Source organism: Sorex araneus, chromosome 1 (genome assembly GCF_027595985.1).
Source record: "Sorex araneus isolate mSorAra2 chromosome 1, mSorAra2.pri, whole genome shotgun sequence".
Classification (NCBI taxonomy): domain Eukaryota; kingdom Metazoa; phylum Chordata; class Mammalia; order Eulipotyphla; family Soricidae; genus Sorex; species Sorex araneus.
Genome location: NC_073302.1, coordinates 397802628 through 397817992, shown reverse-complemented (window position 1 = coordinate 397817992; position 15365 = coordinate 397802628). Strand labels below are relative to the sequence as shown.

The window sequence follows — 15365 nt, the reverse complement described above, 5'->3', positions numbered from 1 at the left end:
TTCAGGCAAAATCATACCAAAAATTTTAGATAGAGTCAAAAACCAATCTATATTATGATGTGTGTATGTGTGTGTGTGTTAGAAAATTCTCATTTTCCTAGGTGAAGATGATGTCAAGGGTAGAACCTAAGGATTACATAGTTTACTATTTATATTTTTAGATAAGAAATTTAAATACTATTGGGTTTTTGAAGTTCTCAAGTACACAATGTTGTATCAAGAACCAAGTAAGCACTGAGTTCTATGAATAGCTTTAATGATTTCTTCTAAATTTCATTCTTCCTCTCCAATATAGTGACATTAAGTTTCACGAAAGGAATGATAGCTTCATACATTAAGTGTTAAATCACTGTCCTTCATTTGAAGTTCCTTTAGTACACTTAAGTGTACTAAATTGTTGCAAGTTTCCTTTTATGTGCATTACTTTTAGTGTGCTCAAACAAAAATGCATACATACAATGTGAATTACATTCACGTTTCTATTTGACAGATAAATGATTTTTTTCTCCTGTTTTCCCAGGCAAGCAGTAAATACTTATATACTAACTTGCCATTTTGGGCATTTTAACTACTTAAATATTTCTCTACTATCAGAGCTCAGTAAGCTACTTAGAGTATCCTGCCTGCATGGCAGAGCCTGCAAGCTACCTGTAGTGTATTCCATATGCCAAAAACAGTAACAAATCTTACAATGGAGAAGTTACTGGTGCCCGCTCTAGCAAATCGATGAACAGTGGGACAACAGTGCTACAGTGCTACAGTCTAAATTTATAACATTAAAATGTAGGTTTTGGGGCTGGAGTGATAGCACAACGGGTAGGGCTTTTGCCTTACATGTGGCTGACCTGGGTTTGAATCCCAGTATCTCATATGGTCCCCTGAGCACTGCCAGGGGTAATTCCTGAGTGCAGAGCCAGGAGTAACCCCTGTGCATCGCCAGGTGTGACCCAAAAAGCAAAAAAAAAAAAAGGTAGGTTTTAAAGTTTGTAATTTACAGAAATAATCACATCAGGATTGTATTCATATTTCTATTTAGAAGTTAATTTTATAAGAAAATAGTTTACATTATGTGGATTGGACATTAATTTCACAATACTGAACAACTTTATTTTAGAAGCAATCTTATTATGATCACCCTGATTGTTAAAATCATTATTATTTGCTAGCAACCTTTAGTTAGCAAATGCATAACTTCTGCCATTAATAATATTTTTGCTCCAGCTTATTGAGAAATTATGCTCATCTCCACCTCATGCTTTGGAAGCTTGATGTCAGGAAAGGCGGCACTAATTAAATGCTTTTAGAAAGAAAAGCTTAATCTTAGCTCTGATTCAACAGATTGGAAGGCTCTGTTCAATTCATTCACAGTTACCTGCACATTGGGTCTCCTTTTTCTTAAATTAATTGTTGGTTTACCTACACCAATAGGCTGAAGTAACAGAAATATGGTAAATCATCATACTACACATCAATGAGAATAAGGGATCTATTTCCTTTATTAGTTAGTTCTCCGATTAGGAAGAGGTGTCAGAGAGTTCAGATTAATGATGAAGAGTTTTAAAATATTTTTAGTGAAAAATGCTAGACCAGTAAAAATATTAAAACACTTTTAGCTAATTTTTTTTGCCAAGATATGTATGCGTATTTAGGAAATATGGTTTGATCCAGGAAATATAAAAAATTAAAAAAACAATATTCAGAATTAAAATTTGATCAAAGTTTTAGAATGAAAAATTACAGAAGATTCTACACTCAATCTAATATCTTTAAATACGTGCCTTTTTTTCTAGAGTGATATCAAAAGTTTTATCTGCAGAACTAATAAAGATTCAACTATGTCACATTGATTTTTATAAAAGTATTGACTTCTAAAATGTAGATGGTACACATTTCTTATATAATATTTCTTCAATAATTTTTTCGTGAAAAATATAAAATGCATTTTTTAAATAAAGCAGGACATACAATTTATTTGTCAAAATCTTTTCATGGTAGTGAGTATATTTTTTAAAAAATTGTTTTTCTAAAGTCATTAGCTATTTTATTACTGATATACACTTTTACAGAGATAGATTATACAAACTATAAAATTTTGTTGAAATATATCAAGACTGATATTCTGAAAGAAATACAAAGCATTTAGCAAAGAATCCCCACATAAACTGAGACTTTCACCTTGTAAATGAACAATCTATTTTATGGAAAATAGTGATATTCTTCTATTTATATTCATAAATTTATGATAAAATAATTAACACTAAGTTTATACAGTATCTGTCAAATTTTAAATAACTTGTACTACATCTTTATGAAATTTTTATATTTATTTGTATCTACAATGCATTATCACCCACAAAATAGAAACCTGCTAATGATGAAATTCATAGTAATGTTTACTTATTTATTATAAATTTATTTCAGCCTAAAATGCACTGATGTTTCAGATATTTGTTTTTATTGGTTTGCCAATATCTACCTGAAAAACACTTGATTATTATAAAATCCGAAGTGAAAATATTTAAAGCTAACATAATCTAGATAAAAATAAACTGGGATTAGTAAGGAGCTTAACATATCTCCTTTGTACTTTTATAATTTTATTAAATGTATTTTTCAACTAGGAGTCAGATACGTTAATGTCAAATAATAAAAAAATGCATATTCTATGTAGCAAGAAAAAAACAGAAAAGGAGAAAGTTTTGTCAAATGACTAATCCTTCATGGATTACATGAATATAAAATACTTAAATGTAAAGACAATGATGGATTACATAGAAATATAAAATACATATGAATACAGGGATTAGAGACAGTACTGTGGGTACGGCACTTCCCTTGCATGACTGATCTAGGGTGAGCTCCAGCACCAAATATGGTTCCCAGAGCACCACCAGGAGTTATCTCTGGACTAAGCGCCAGGAGTAAGCCCTGAGAACTACCAGTTATGATCCACAAACAACAACAAAACCCCAAACCAAAATAACCTGGGATAGAAACTAATTAAAATGTTTTTAAAAATGTTTGTACTTATGTATAACCATTCCTCAAATAATAATGCAGAGGCATCAACATCTAAGTTATAAAAGACAGACCTTCACACACACATATTCCTTTAAGATTCAGGGGGTGAAATCTTAAGTGGGGGCATATTGCAGGCAGTTAAAAAGGGGAATTCTGGTAATGAACCACTGGGAACCAGATAGTCTTGTGGGACAGGTTCTTGCCTTGAATGCAGCCTAGCTGGATTTGATCCCTGGTATCCCATATGGTGCCCAGGCCCCATCAGGGGTGATCTGTGAGCAGAGCCAGTAGTAAGCCTTGAGCACTGCCAGGTGTGGCCCCCAAACCAAACCAAACCAAAACCAAACCATCAACCCCCCCAAAAAAAAGGGTTTCACTGATGAGTTAAATACTTTCTGTTTCTGACACCCATAACATAGTTTAACTTAATGAATGTTGTGCGTGTCTTTAAGAGACAGCTTGAAACTAGAAAATTTTACTCTGAAATGCAGATTATTACCAGAAGAAAAGGATGATGAAAATTATCATCTGTGCACAGAGAAACATTATTTTTAAAACAGTCTCAAACTTATCTAGGTACTATCTCTGACTACCTCATAGATTTGGAGTTCTAAATAGGATATATCAAACTCAGGCACAATAAGTAGTAATGGCTAAATTTTACATTAGCTAAATAGTGGGCAGGAATATTTGCAAGCAAGTTTGGTACCAAAAAAGCCTGATTCTACACCTTCAAATCTCATAAGGTGTGATCTTGTCATCAATGTTTCAGGAACCCTTGTTTTGTGCTATATAGTGAGTTGTGAAAAGACAATCTATTAAAAACGTTATCACTAAGTTTTTGAACACAAATCACTATATATACCTACCTTTGGCTGAAGATTTGGATGTAATAAAACATAACCATTAGGATCGATTGCAAAATAATAGCCATTGGGACACAGCTGAAAAACAATAAAAATATCTTAGAAATACTTGAAATAAAACATAGATCTATATTCTTAAAAAGAAGTATTAAGTACACATTTTAATATGGCAATTAATTTAGGAATATATGGTACCTTTATGTTTTATAGATAAATCCTTTAAGGGTCCTTTCAAATAAGTCCACAGAATTATTTATTTCACAGAATTATTTAATAGCTTTTTGACTAGATTAAATTAATACAGATTTAAAACTGAAAAGATACCAGAAAATAAATTGCACCTTGGACTGGAGAAATAGTTCAGAAATTAAGCCACTTGCTTTGTATCATGCAAAATAGGGTTTGGATCCCCAGCAACATTTATGAACTGTAAGCTCCACTAGCAATCAATCCTGAGCACAAAGCAAAGAATACACCCAGAGCACCACTGTGTGGTCCCAACTCTCCCATCTCCCCCCCCCCAAAAAAAAATAAACAATGTCTTACTGTAAAACGTGGTGTCAGTCTTTTAATATCTTCCAATGACACATCAACTCCCATCACACCAAGTATTAGCTGGTTCTACAGACAGCAAAAATAGTATTTTATTCCAAAATCGTATGTTTCCCCAAACCTTATTTTATATATTTATTTATATATTAATATTATACATTTATTTGACAACTGTGTATTCCACATTCTCGGCTCTGTATTCCATAATCTCAAGATTCTTATTTGAATGTTCTCCCACAAGTAAAATCTTAAAGGTTTAGGGTAAAGTATAAAAGATATAACAATGTACCTAATAGCTCTTGTACTATTGTATCTGTACTATTATCTATAATGCTTATTTTAACCACTGTTATAGAGTCAGCAGATATAGACTGATTTTTTCATGTCTTAACTTTATTATTGTTTTCCTATTTTTTTCTGTGCCTCCTTGTTTTTCTATTTTTTATTTTATTTTTTCCATACCTGGTGGTACTCAGGAATTAATTACTCCTGGCTCTGTACTTACAGAAAACTCATGGGAGTGATTCGGTATGATGTCTGGTGTGGGGACAGAACCTGGATGAGGAGAGTATAAGGCAGATGCCTTACAAGGTAAAGATAATAGGGAATATAGATTGATAAACAAATGAATTTTTGCTGTTGATGATAATATCTGTGTATGAATAACAATCATGACATGTATGTGATCGTAACTCGAAATAAAATAGCAGAAATACTGCTTCTGGTTGCCACTGAGTTCCAAAAACTAAATAAAGGGTACCATGGGTTCTCTTTTAAGTAAAGGATATGATGTGTCAAGTTATTCTCTATAAGATGAAAAGATAGAAATAATTTCAACATTTAGAACCAGGAATTTTAATTATGAATAGAATTATACAAATTATAAAATAATGTGCACAAAAAGTATAATGCCAACCAGTAATTATTGTAAAGAACAATAAAAATGTGTTAGTAAATATAATATAAAAAAGTTGTATCAAAAACCTAAACTTTTTAGGGCCAGAGCAATAGGTAGTACCCTTGCTTTGTGCATGAGGTTAACCCTGGTTTGATCCCTAGCACCTAGACTCCAAGCTTGCCGGGACTGATCACTGAGTGCAGAGCAAGGCGTAAACCCTGAGCACCACTGTGACACCCTCTGTCCCGGCCCCTGCTGAAAAATGACTGCTCCTTTTCTGTAGATATATTCTCAGCAGACAAAAAATATTCATACTAAAGCACTCTTAACTTTATATGAGTGTTATAGGACTACTCCTTTAAGAGCTACAGTTGTTTGAACCCACAGATAACTAAGGATAGTAATAAGCATCCAAGGGAAATAACCAATACTTTCTATTGTCATACAGTAAAATTAGAAATTAAACTGAAGTTTATAATAACTGAACAAATAAAGTGAAGTGCAATGACTTTGTTATACCATTCACTATGTAATAAACTGGAAAATTAACCTCAATGCAGGAATGTCAAGAAAATTGTAAAAAGTGGTTAATTTTTTAATAGTCTTAATTTTTCTTGGCCTCTCGGAGAGCCCAGCAAGCTACTGAGAGTATCCCGCCTGCATGGGAGAGCCTGGCAAGCTCCCTATGGCGTATTTGATATGCCAAAAACAGTAACAATAACAGGTCTCATTCCCCTAATCCTGAAAGACTCTCCAATCATTGGAAAAGATGAGTAAGGAGAGGCTGCTAAAATCTCAGGGCTGGGAGGAATGGAGACGTTACTGGTACCCGTTCGAGTAAATCAATGAACAACGGGATGACAGTGATACAGTGATGCAGTGAATTTTTCTTGCATTAACTTTTTCTCTGCAAGTTAAAAAGTAGTAATGGAACACTATTTTAAAACAAAATATATTAAATGATTTTAAATGGAAATCAATATTATTTTCAGAACTGAAAAAAAAAGTCATTGAAGTTGTGACATTACTGAGTTTCAGTCATACAATGTTTGAACATCTATCCCTTCAGCAGTATCCACTTCCTGCCAGCAATGCTCACTCTCCTCCCTCTACCCAATCCTATTTGCTTTCCACCCACCAGTCAGCTTCTACTAGAAACTCTCCCCCACCCGCCCCTCCCAAGTATAAGTTTCTGCACTGTGGTTTACAGTACTGATAAGGTTTCATACAGAACAATGCATCACCTTTCCGCCCTACCTTTCCCTCTCACTTGAATGCTCCCCTCTACCACAGATAATGCCCTCCCCCTGATCTCTCTCCCAGCCGAACTAAGTGGCATGTTTCCTACTGAATTCCAGTTCTCATGTTCTTTGTTTCCAGAACTTTTATGGTAGCAACTCTTTTTTTTTTTTTTGCTTTTTGGGTCACACCCAGCAGTGCACAGGGGTCACTCCTGGTTCATGCACTCAGGAATCACCCCTGGTGGTGCTCAGGAGACCATATAGGATGCTGGGATTTGAACCCGGGTCGGCCACATGCAAGGCAAACGCCCTACTCGCTGTGCTATCACTCCAGCCCCTATGGTAGCAACTCTTTTAATGCACAGATATCCATATGCAAAAATAAAGCTACTTATACTTCTGATCCCCTGAATCTTAAAAAACATAGAACTACTTAAATCCTCAAATTAAATTTAAGTACAGACATAACCATGGTTTACTTTCAGGTTTTTTCCCCCTCTTCTGAATTCCATATGCATATTAGATGCATTTACAAAATATGTGCAAAATAGTTTCTTTATCATATAATTACTCTCAGAGTCAGAATTTGTATTCTCATCAGGTCATAGTTAAATAGATTTAAGTTGAATCTTGGCTCTAGGGAACCAGAGAACTTGACTGTATTTCCTTTTTCCCAGGTGGTTATCGCAAAGGCAGCTGCTGCAATTTTATTCTGGCCTCAGAAGACAGTTACTTTGTATATTTTTTTCTTATAGAATTATCTTATCCACATTATGCTTCAACATTGTAGTTTATCATTTATTATTATTAATTATATCAATCAACTTTTAACCTTTGTCTTATTTTCGACTTGGCCAGTAATATTGAAGACCGGAAGAGTTCCAGTAATGACAAGTCCCAGTTCCTAAAAATAGATTCAGAGAGAAGGCAAATTAATTTATAATTAAACTTTGTCAAACCACTTTGGCTTTAAGTATACAGTACTGAATTTTATAATTATCTTATAGTCACAAAAGATTTATGCATGATCGTGAAAGTACAGTTTAAAAATTCATTGAAAATGTCTTAGACATAATAAGAATCCAATTCAGTAGCCTTGAAGCATTCAGCAACAAGCTAAATTATATTAAAAAATTTCTTTAAATTATACAACTTCCTTTGTTTGCCATCTGTAACAACTAACATATATATGTCTGTTTACATATATATTTGCCACTCATTTGTATCAAAGTCTACATTTTAAACAAAAGTAACTGTGATATACTTTTTAAAAATTACACTGTAGCACTGTTCACTGTTCATCGACTTGCTCGAGTGGGCACCAGTAACGTCTCCATTGTGAGACTTCTTTTTACTGTTTTTGGCATATCATATATGCCACGGGTAGCTTGGCAGGCTTTGCCATGTGGGCAAGATACTCTAGGTAGCTTGCAGGGTTCTAAGAGAGAGAAGGAGGAATCGAACCTGGGTTGGCTGTGTGCAACGCACACGGCCTACCCTCTGTGCTATCGATCTGGCCCTTTAAAAATTATTATTGAAAATTTCAAATTTGTCACACATTAGTAATCTTTTTGTGAGTAATCACCCCAAATTCAAATTTCATGACTTATGCTCAAATTCCAGAAACAACAAAGTCTCGAGGTGAAAATATCTGAAGAAATGATTTATAATTGCAATGGGGAAAATTTTAAGGGAAATTAACTCAGTGGGGAAGGAAAAATCATAGAAAGGCTTTTCACAAAACACAATGAATTGTTGATTAGAAATAAAATCTAAGGTATAACTACTCGTAGTTGCTTGTGGAATGATACAAATATTTGCACTGCTTAATTCTAAGCAAAAACACTGGAAAATTAAATTTTAATTAAAAAATATGTTAGTAGCCATAGTGCTGAATTTCCAAAAATAGTATTCTATAAATAAGTTTTAAAAAATTCATTTTATTGAATTGTGAGAAACGTGCATATTTTAAAAATGTTAGAGTGGTGTAATAAAAGGTACTTTTATAGGTGACCTTTTTGATGAAACCTCACTTTGCACTAATAGAGGGTATCATGATTTAGTCCATACATGGGTATATGTACCTTAAGATGAGAATAGACTTTGAAAATATTAAATGCAATCATGAATGAGCCATTTAGTGTGCATCTTTAACTTTCTCCTATATTTAAAAGATAGCCCCTCAAAATAACCCCCTCCCAAATTACAAGTAAACTATTACTCAATTAGAGAATACAAATGGTACAATTTACTGCTCTCTTGGAATATATCTTAAACTCTACTTAAACTTAATTCTTTTCATGTCTCTCTTTTTATACAAAGAACCTCAATTTTTCTATAAATAGTAATTATTCATTATACTGTCTATCTTCTTCTTTTCCCCTATCTGGAAAGTGACTGAGGTAAAATTATTTCAATATACCAAGCTCTGCTCCAATTTTTATAATTCACCTCCATTGTGTGATCTTATTTATCATCAATTGTAGGAGGACTATCGGAATTTATATATTCAGGTAAGATTTCAATCTTTTTAACCTCATCCTATTCTACCCAAATAAAAGGTTTCTTACAAATTCTTAGAGCTCTTCTTTTTTTCCTCACTCTGTTTACTACATTTTGACTTGGAGTATGTTTGCCTTTACATTTTTAACGTCATTATTCACTTGATTTTGAATGTTCTATATGAAGAGATTATAAATTTGTAAGGTGAAGATCTTTTCATTGAAATGTTCTACACATCCAGTGAACACCCTTTCATGTATCTATTTTAAAAATAAATTAATGTTTAGTTTCATATTAAAGAACAGAATATTTAGAAACAAAATTTCTCCCTACTGTTATTTTTGCTATCAGTAAGAACCTTACCATAAGGCAGGCATGCTGGTTAATGAACTTCTGGTCACAGAAAATACAAGGCATAATTATTGACTATTCCTATCATACTCTGTTCTGTGATGGATTTGGAAAAGAGAAACATTTTGACCACAACTTCAGATGACCATGTGACCCTGAATAAATATGTGATGTCAAGAAGGCACACTGGACAGTAATTCTAGCTAGGGCTTGAGGTAAGCAAGCTTCATTTAATCTTCTTAGCATGCAAGACTATTGCTAATAGTGTCTATTTTTCTACTAACTTCCTGTATGTGTTTACTTTACAAGAACCAAATGATAAGTATTTCTAAATGGATTGCATTTTGCCCTTTGGGTTCATCACTGAATTTAGAAAAGTATTATCAGTATATAACTGAACTCCAAGTAGGGAAAAGGGTTATTCAACCCTACACTTTCCAGGACTTAGTATTTTGATTATTTATATTACATTAGTAAAATCATTAAGAAGTCTTCTAATTGAGATTAAGCATATAAATAGTTCTTAAGCATGATATTCTCTATGACTTTCATATCCCCAAAGGAAAAATTATATTAAACAAGATTTATCTACTTTATTTCTATTGAGTATTTTGTTATATATTTGGGGATAGGATGCTGCATTGGAAACACTTAGCCCCACTCACGTTTTTTGTACATTATATATGTTAGTAGCTAGCTCTCCCCACTACAGTGATAACAATAAAATATATCCATAGGTTATTTTAAAATAGCTCTGTGGGGCAAATATCACCCTCAATTGAAAATACTACTGTGAAATATTAGAGAATACCTATATTAAAACTGTACAAATGAAAATTCAATAGTTTAAAAAGTTTTTTACTTTATATCAGACTTGATCAGCTTAATTAATTTCTCTCATATATTTCTGGGGTTGTCTTATTTTCTTATTTTCACTGGATTAATAAATAAAAATAAATAACAGTTTACATTTGTGGTTTTCTTCTACACATGAATTAGGTTTTTATGACAGTTATCTAAAGTATCATGAAAAGATTGTGATACAAGGTTTTTTTTTTAAATAAAAGAAATGTAGGAAGAATCTTGAAGTGAGTTGTGTGCTTTTATGATGACAGTCTTCAGTTGAATGGCCACCACTTACCAATGCATCCAAATATACATTTGTCCATTGTACTTGCTTAGCTTTTTCTCCTGCTAAAACCATTGGTCTTCCCAGAACATCCAAGTATTCCTGTTTATTAAAAATTAAAAGTGGCTGAAATCAGCAATGCTATGTTAAAGAAAAATATATCCATATGAATAATCTAGCACTGGAATGAATATGGAATATAAATTTTTGAGAGCTAAATATATGATCCCTTGATTTCACTTTTTGATATTCCATAACTGTTATGTCCACATACTTTGAATCCATATTACTTGACTTGTATTATTTATACAATATATCTATTCAGCTTTTTTTCCCTAGTAACAACCAAAACATTCACTTACTGAGGTACAGCCAATGATAAGTGAAATACGTTCCTTGTGAATTGTTTTCTGTTAATCTTAACTATGTAAGGTTCTGTGATTTACTGGATGGAATTGTACAGAATTAAAATAATAAAGCAGCTACATACTTTCTCTCATATCACAGATTTTTGGCTGAAATTCAAAAGCACATTTAAACATATCAAAAAATAAATGAAATACTGTGCCAATTCTAGACATCAGACTCAAATACAGCTGCTGTTTCATTTCAACATATTCAGTATTCATTTCCACAAACGCCATAATAGTTATGCCAAATGTTGACTTAGTCTCTTTTGTTGAGCCTGTTGCTTAAAATTGAGTAATGATATGAAACTGTAATTTATGATTTTTTAAAAATAATAAATTTAAATGGATTTAATTGCTTTAATCTACAAAGTTATTTAAGAGCAAAGTTTTCGAGTAAAAATTTATAGAAAAATCATCTCCAGTTTATTTTAAACAGGTATGTAGATCTATACAGGATATCTAAATGGTGGTTAGGGTCCTATATAATTTATTGTTGAATTTTTTATGTTATCTATGACTTGATGAACAAATTTTAATAATTGGCAAGAAAACAGTTTTTCATTAGTTTTATGGAGAGGAGGGTTTGGGACCCCATTGGGTGATGCTCAGGAGCTACCCCCGGCTTGGCTTAGACTGAGATCTACTTCGTGAATTGCTCTAGTGTCCTTGTATTGCTAGGATTAAATTAAATTAAACAGGGTTTAGCTGACTGTAAGGCAAACACCTTAACTCTTACACTATCTCTCTAGCCTTTAAAACAAGTTTATGCTAAATCACTTGAGATGATATTATCTTAATTTTATTTTATTTTCTATGAGTTTTTTTTTTAACACCTGTCACTGTCATCCCATTGCTCATAGATTTGCTTGAGCAGGCACCAGTCATGTCTCATTGTGAAACTTGTTGTTACTGTTTTTGGCATATCGAATATGCCATGGGGAGCTTGCCAGGCTCTGCTGTGTGGGCAGGATACTCTTGGTAGCTTGCCGGGCTCTCCGAGCGGGATAGAGGAATCAAACCTGGTTTGACGTGTGCAAGGCAAACGCCCTATTTTTCTCATTTTTTTGTATAAGTTTTGTAGATTTCAAAAAATTGAAAACACTTGAAATATTACTGAAATAATAATCAATACATTATCATGATACAATTTTGTTACAGAGTTATACTATGTATCACATTTTTAAATTTTCACCTACTTTTCCATGTTTAGTATATTTAAAGTCGAAAACAACTAATTATTTAAAGTTATAAGCTTAAATTAACCATACCTGAGTATTGATTCTTATTGCTCCAATGGAAGGAATTTCATAGTAATAACCTGAAAAATACATACACAATTGAGAAATTTTGGTACATCTTTAGACAGTATAAGATAAATGTCTATAAAACAGTAGGGAAACTAGTATCATTAAAATTTTTATTGGAGGAATATTAAAAATGCATAATGATGAGAATCTGATAATTTATTCTCTTATATAAAATATTACCTAAATATAATTTTCAAAAAAATTTTAAAACATCTATTTCTGACTATAGAGAAAATATGGTATTAGTGCACAAAATATGAATTACCTAGGGATCTATGTATATTTTAAATAAAGATATTTAAATAATCATTTAGAGGAAAATTACATACATATCATATTTGCTTAGTTTTATAAAATTCATATATGCCTCATTCTTTTTATAAAGTAATGCTATATTTGATACTATAATTTAGTATCATCCATTAAATTATATTCCATCACAAACATGCAATGGCTGGGTGTCCAAATATTTATATACTGTACGACTAATGTCAAAACTTGTGTTTTCTCTTTAGAAAACTCAGCATCTTATTCATGTTTTGATTTTACTATTATTCTCAAAAGTAAAATGAAGGACTCTAAATTTTTCTTTTCTAAGAAGTAGTTAAGAAAAATCATTGTTACCTTTATTTTCACATGCCATCCACTGAATAGGCCCTCTGTCATAATTATGTTGACCAACTGAAAATGTAAATACCCGTACCTGGAGAATTGAAAAAAAAAAACAGGTGCCTATTAGGCTGCAAACATGGAACTAAATGACAAACCCAAAAGCTCAAATAAAATATACATTAAAGTATCTTTTAATTGGTTTCTGTGACAAGAAAAATGAGGCAAGTAAAGCATTCAGAAAAGCATGGGAAGAAATGTATAACCTACTCAAAATATACACTTCAGTTACTAAATAAAAGGTAGTGATTGTGATTCTAGAGAGATACTACAGTGGGTAGGACACTTATCTTGCACATCAGCCCGGGTCTGATTCCTGGCATCTCTTGTGATCCCCTGAACCCTGCCTAGTTATCCCTGAGTGTAGAGCAAAAAATAAGTCCTGAGCACTGCTGGCTGAGTCCCAGTCATGTAAGAAAAAAAAAGGGCATGGTACCTTCCCAGGGTGTAGCAAAATGACTAAATTTTCATGAGTAGATACAGCATTTTCCAGGTCATATCCAACATCACCTGTTTCATTTTATTAAGAACATACTACCCATGACCATGAAGATAGTTCCAGTGAAAGTGCATGTTCCAGAACCTGGGTTTAATGTCCAGCACATGCCGCCCACCTAGAACTACTAAGTGTAGCCCAGGCAGTCTTTGAGCAGTGACCCCTTCCCTCAAACCTGGCAATGCTGATCTAAGTGTCACATCAAATAATCAATCCGGCATTACCAGTTGGAACAGCACTGGAAAAGCAATAGGTCTTGCGAGAATCTCTGGTGGATTCTCAAACACCTACTTTAAAATACTGCACATATGTAGGCTTTGCAGAAAAAAAGTTTCACAAGGTATTTGGTTATGAATAATGTATCAATAATATACACAATCAATTAATTTTTAATTCTTTGGTGCAGTTAAACTTAACAATGGCTTCACTACTTTCTCAAAGTTTATTTTGAATTTAGCAAGTATTTTGGGAGTGCACAAGTGATTATGCTAGCTCTATTTTTTACTTGTATAAAAGAAGACTAGCATTATTGTTATACATTCAAACTAAAGATTAAGAGGATCCTAGTATTAACTATCATCCTTTAAGATATGCAAATATTTAATAAGTCAAGTGAGATCATCTAAATATTTAATAGTAGTTTAAAACATAGAGGATACATTCAACGCTAACAACAACTTCAATAAAACCAACACATATTTCATCCAAAAATAGCCAAGTAAACCAAGTTTAAAAGTTGAACATTTTAGTTTTTCTAAAGATAAACATAAAGAAAAATCTCTTTGCCATGAATTCATGTTCTGGCTTTGAACTATGTTACAAGCTTTTCCCTAATTCATGTCGATTGTCTGTTTGAATTGACATTTTCTAATTGTTTCGTCTGTTTCAACTTTTGTACATGATTTCAGAGCACAAACCTCAAAAGAGATTTGACATCTGTTCTCTGTTCTTTTACTGGTCTTGACCACACAGAGATCACATCATAACAATTCTGGCCCCAATATGTACATTGAGGATGTTGCTGTTTCACTTGTAAAGTTTTATGTGAACTACCCTTAAGTCGTCCAGGTTTGCCTTCACCAGTTAAGTAGGAAGCATTTGGTAGAACCATCTGAGTTTTAATCACCCGATTTTAAGTACAAATGACTGGCTCCAGGTAAATGTTAAGAGATGGAAATTCATTCTATTTTTTCACCCTCTCAAAATGAAAAGTCTTATTTTCTTTAGTTTTACAGTTGGGACATTTAGAGGGCTATCTGTATATTTCACTGTTATATTACTACTTACATAGTTGAGCTTACACCTACAATGGAAAAAAAAAATTAAAAGGTATGTTAACCAAGCCTTAAAATTCTATTTAATTGCCATATCTTAAACAATGGTCAAATGGATTCAGAACAAAGGTAAAACCCAAATGCAGTGGAAGTACTGGGTAATTTCTCCTTAATAATTCACATTTGAAAGAATTCCACAGAATTTCACTTTAAAGCACTGCTTTGTCTAGTTTTTCCTCATACTACAACAGTGCTCTAGGAAATTATTTTCAGTGAAAAATTTTCAGTAAAAATAAATGAATAAAATGAAATGAATTATAGTCATATCTTTGTAAGGGCAAGCATTTTTACAAACATAAAAGACACACTGGGTGATTATTTTGATTGATGCTATTCATCAAATAGTCCAAATAAACAGTTAACTCAACCAACAAATCTACTAGTAAAACAAGTTTGTTGATTTATTTTTTGTACTACAAGTTTCAACTAATTTGCACAGTTTTCTCTATATGGAACCCTAAAAGATTGTCTAAATTAAGGAATTCAGGATCAGGGGTATTTGTTGAAGTGTATCTTAAAGTTTAAGTTAATTCTAATTTTATAAAATCCTAAACACCAAACCTTGGTCTCTTTCCTTGTTCATTTTCAA

At 32.6% G+C, this 15365-nt stretch overlaps 1 protein-coding gene across 2 annotated transcripts in view; it reads right to left on the bottom strand.

The window, feature by feature from the left end:
* CACNA2D1 (calcium voltage-gated channel auxiliary subunit alpha2delta 1) overlaps positions 1 to 15365 on the bottom strand; it is a 459233-nt gene that overhangs the window by 56871 nt on the left and 386997 nt on the right. For both annotated transcript variants that reach the window (XM_055124139.1, XM_055124138.1), the window contains exons 13-18: positions 12902 to 12980; positions 12239 to 12288; positions 10573 to 10662; positions 7411 to 7482; positions 4434 to 4508; positions 3891 to 3965 (exon numbers count right to left, since the gene is read on the bottom strand). In XM_055124139.1, coding sequence (XP_054980114.1) covers positions 3891 to 3965; positions 4434 to 4508; positions 7411 to 7482; positions 10573 to 10662; positions 12239 to 12288; positions 12902 to 12980 — 441 coding nt within the window. The remainder of the gene's footprint in view (positions 1 to 3890; positions 3966 to 4433; positions 4509 to 7410; positions 7483 to 10572; positions 10663 to 12238; positions 12289 to 12901; positions 12981 to 15365) is intronic.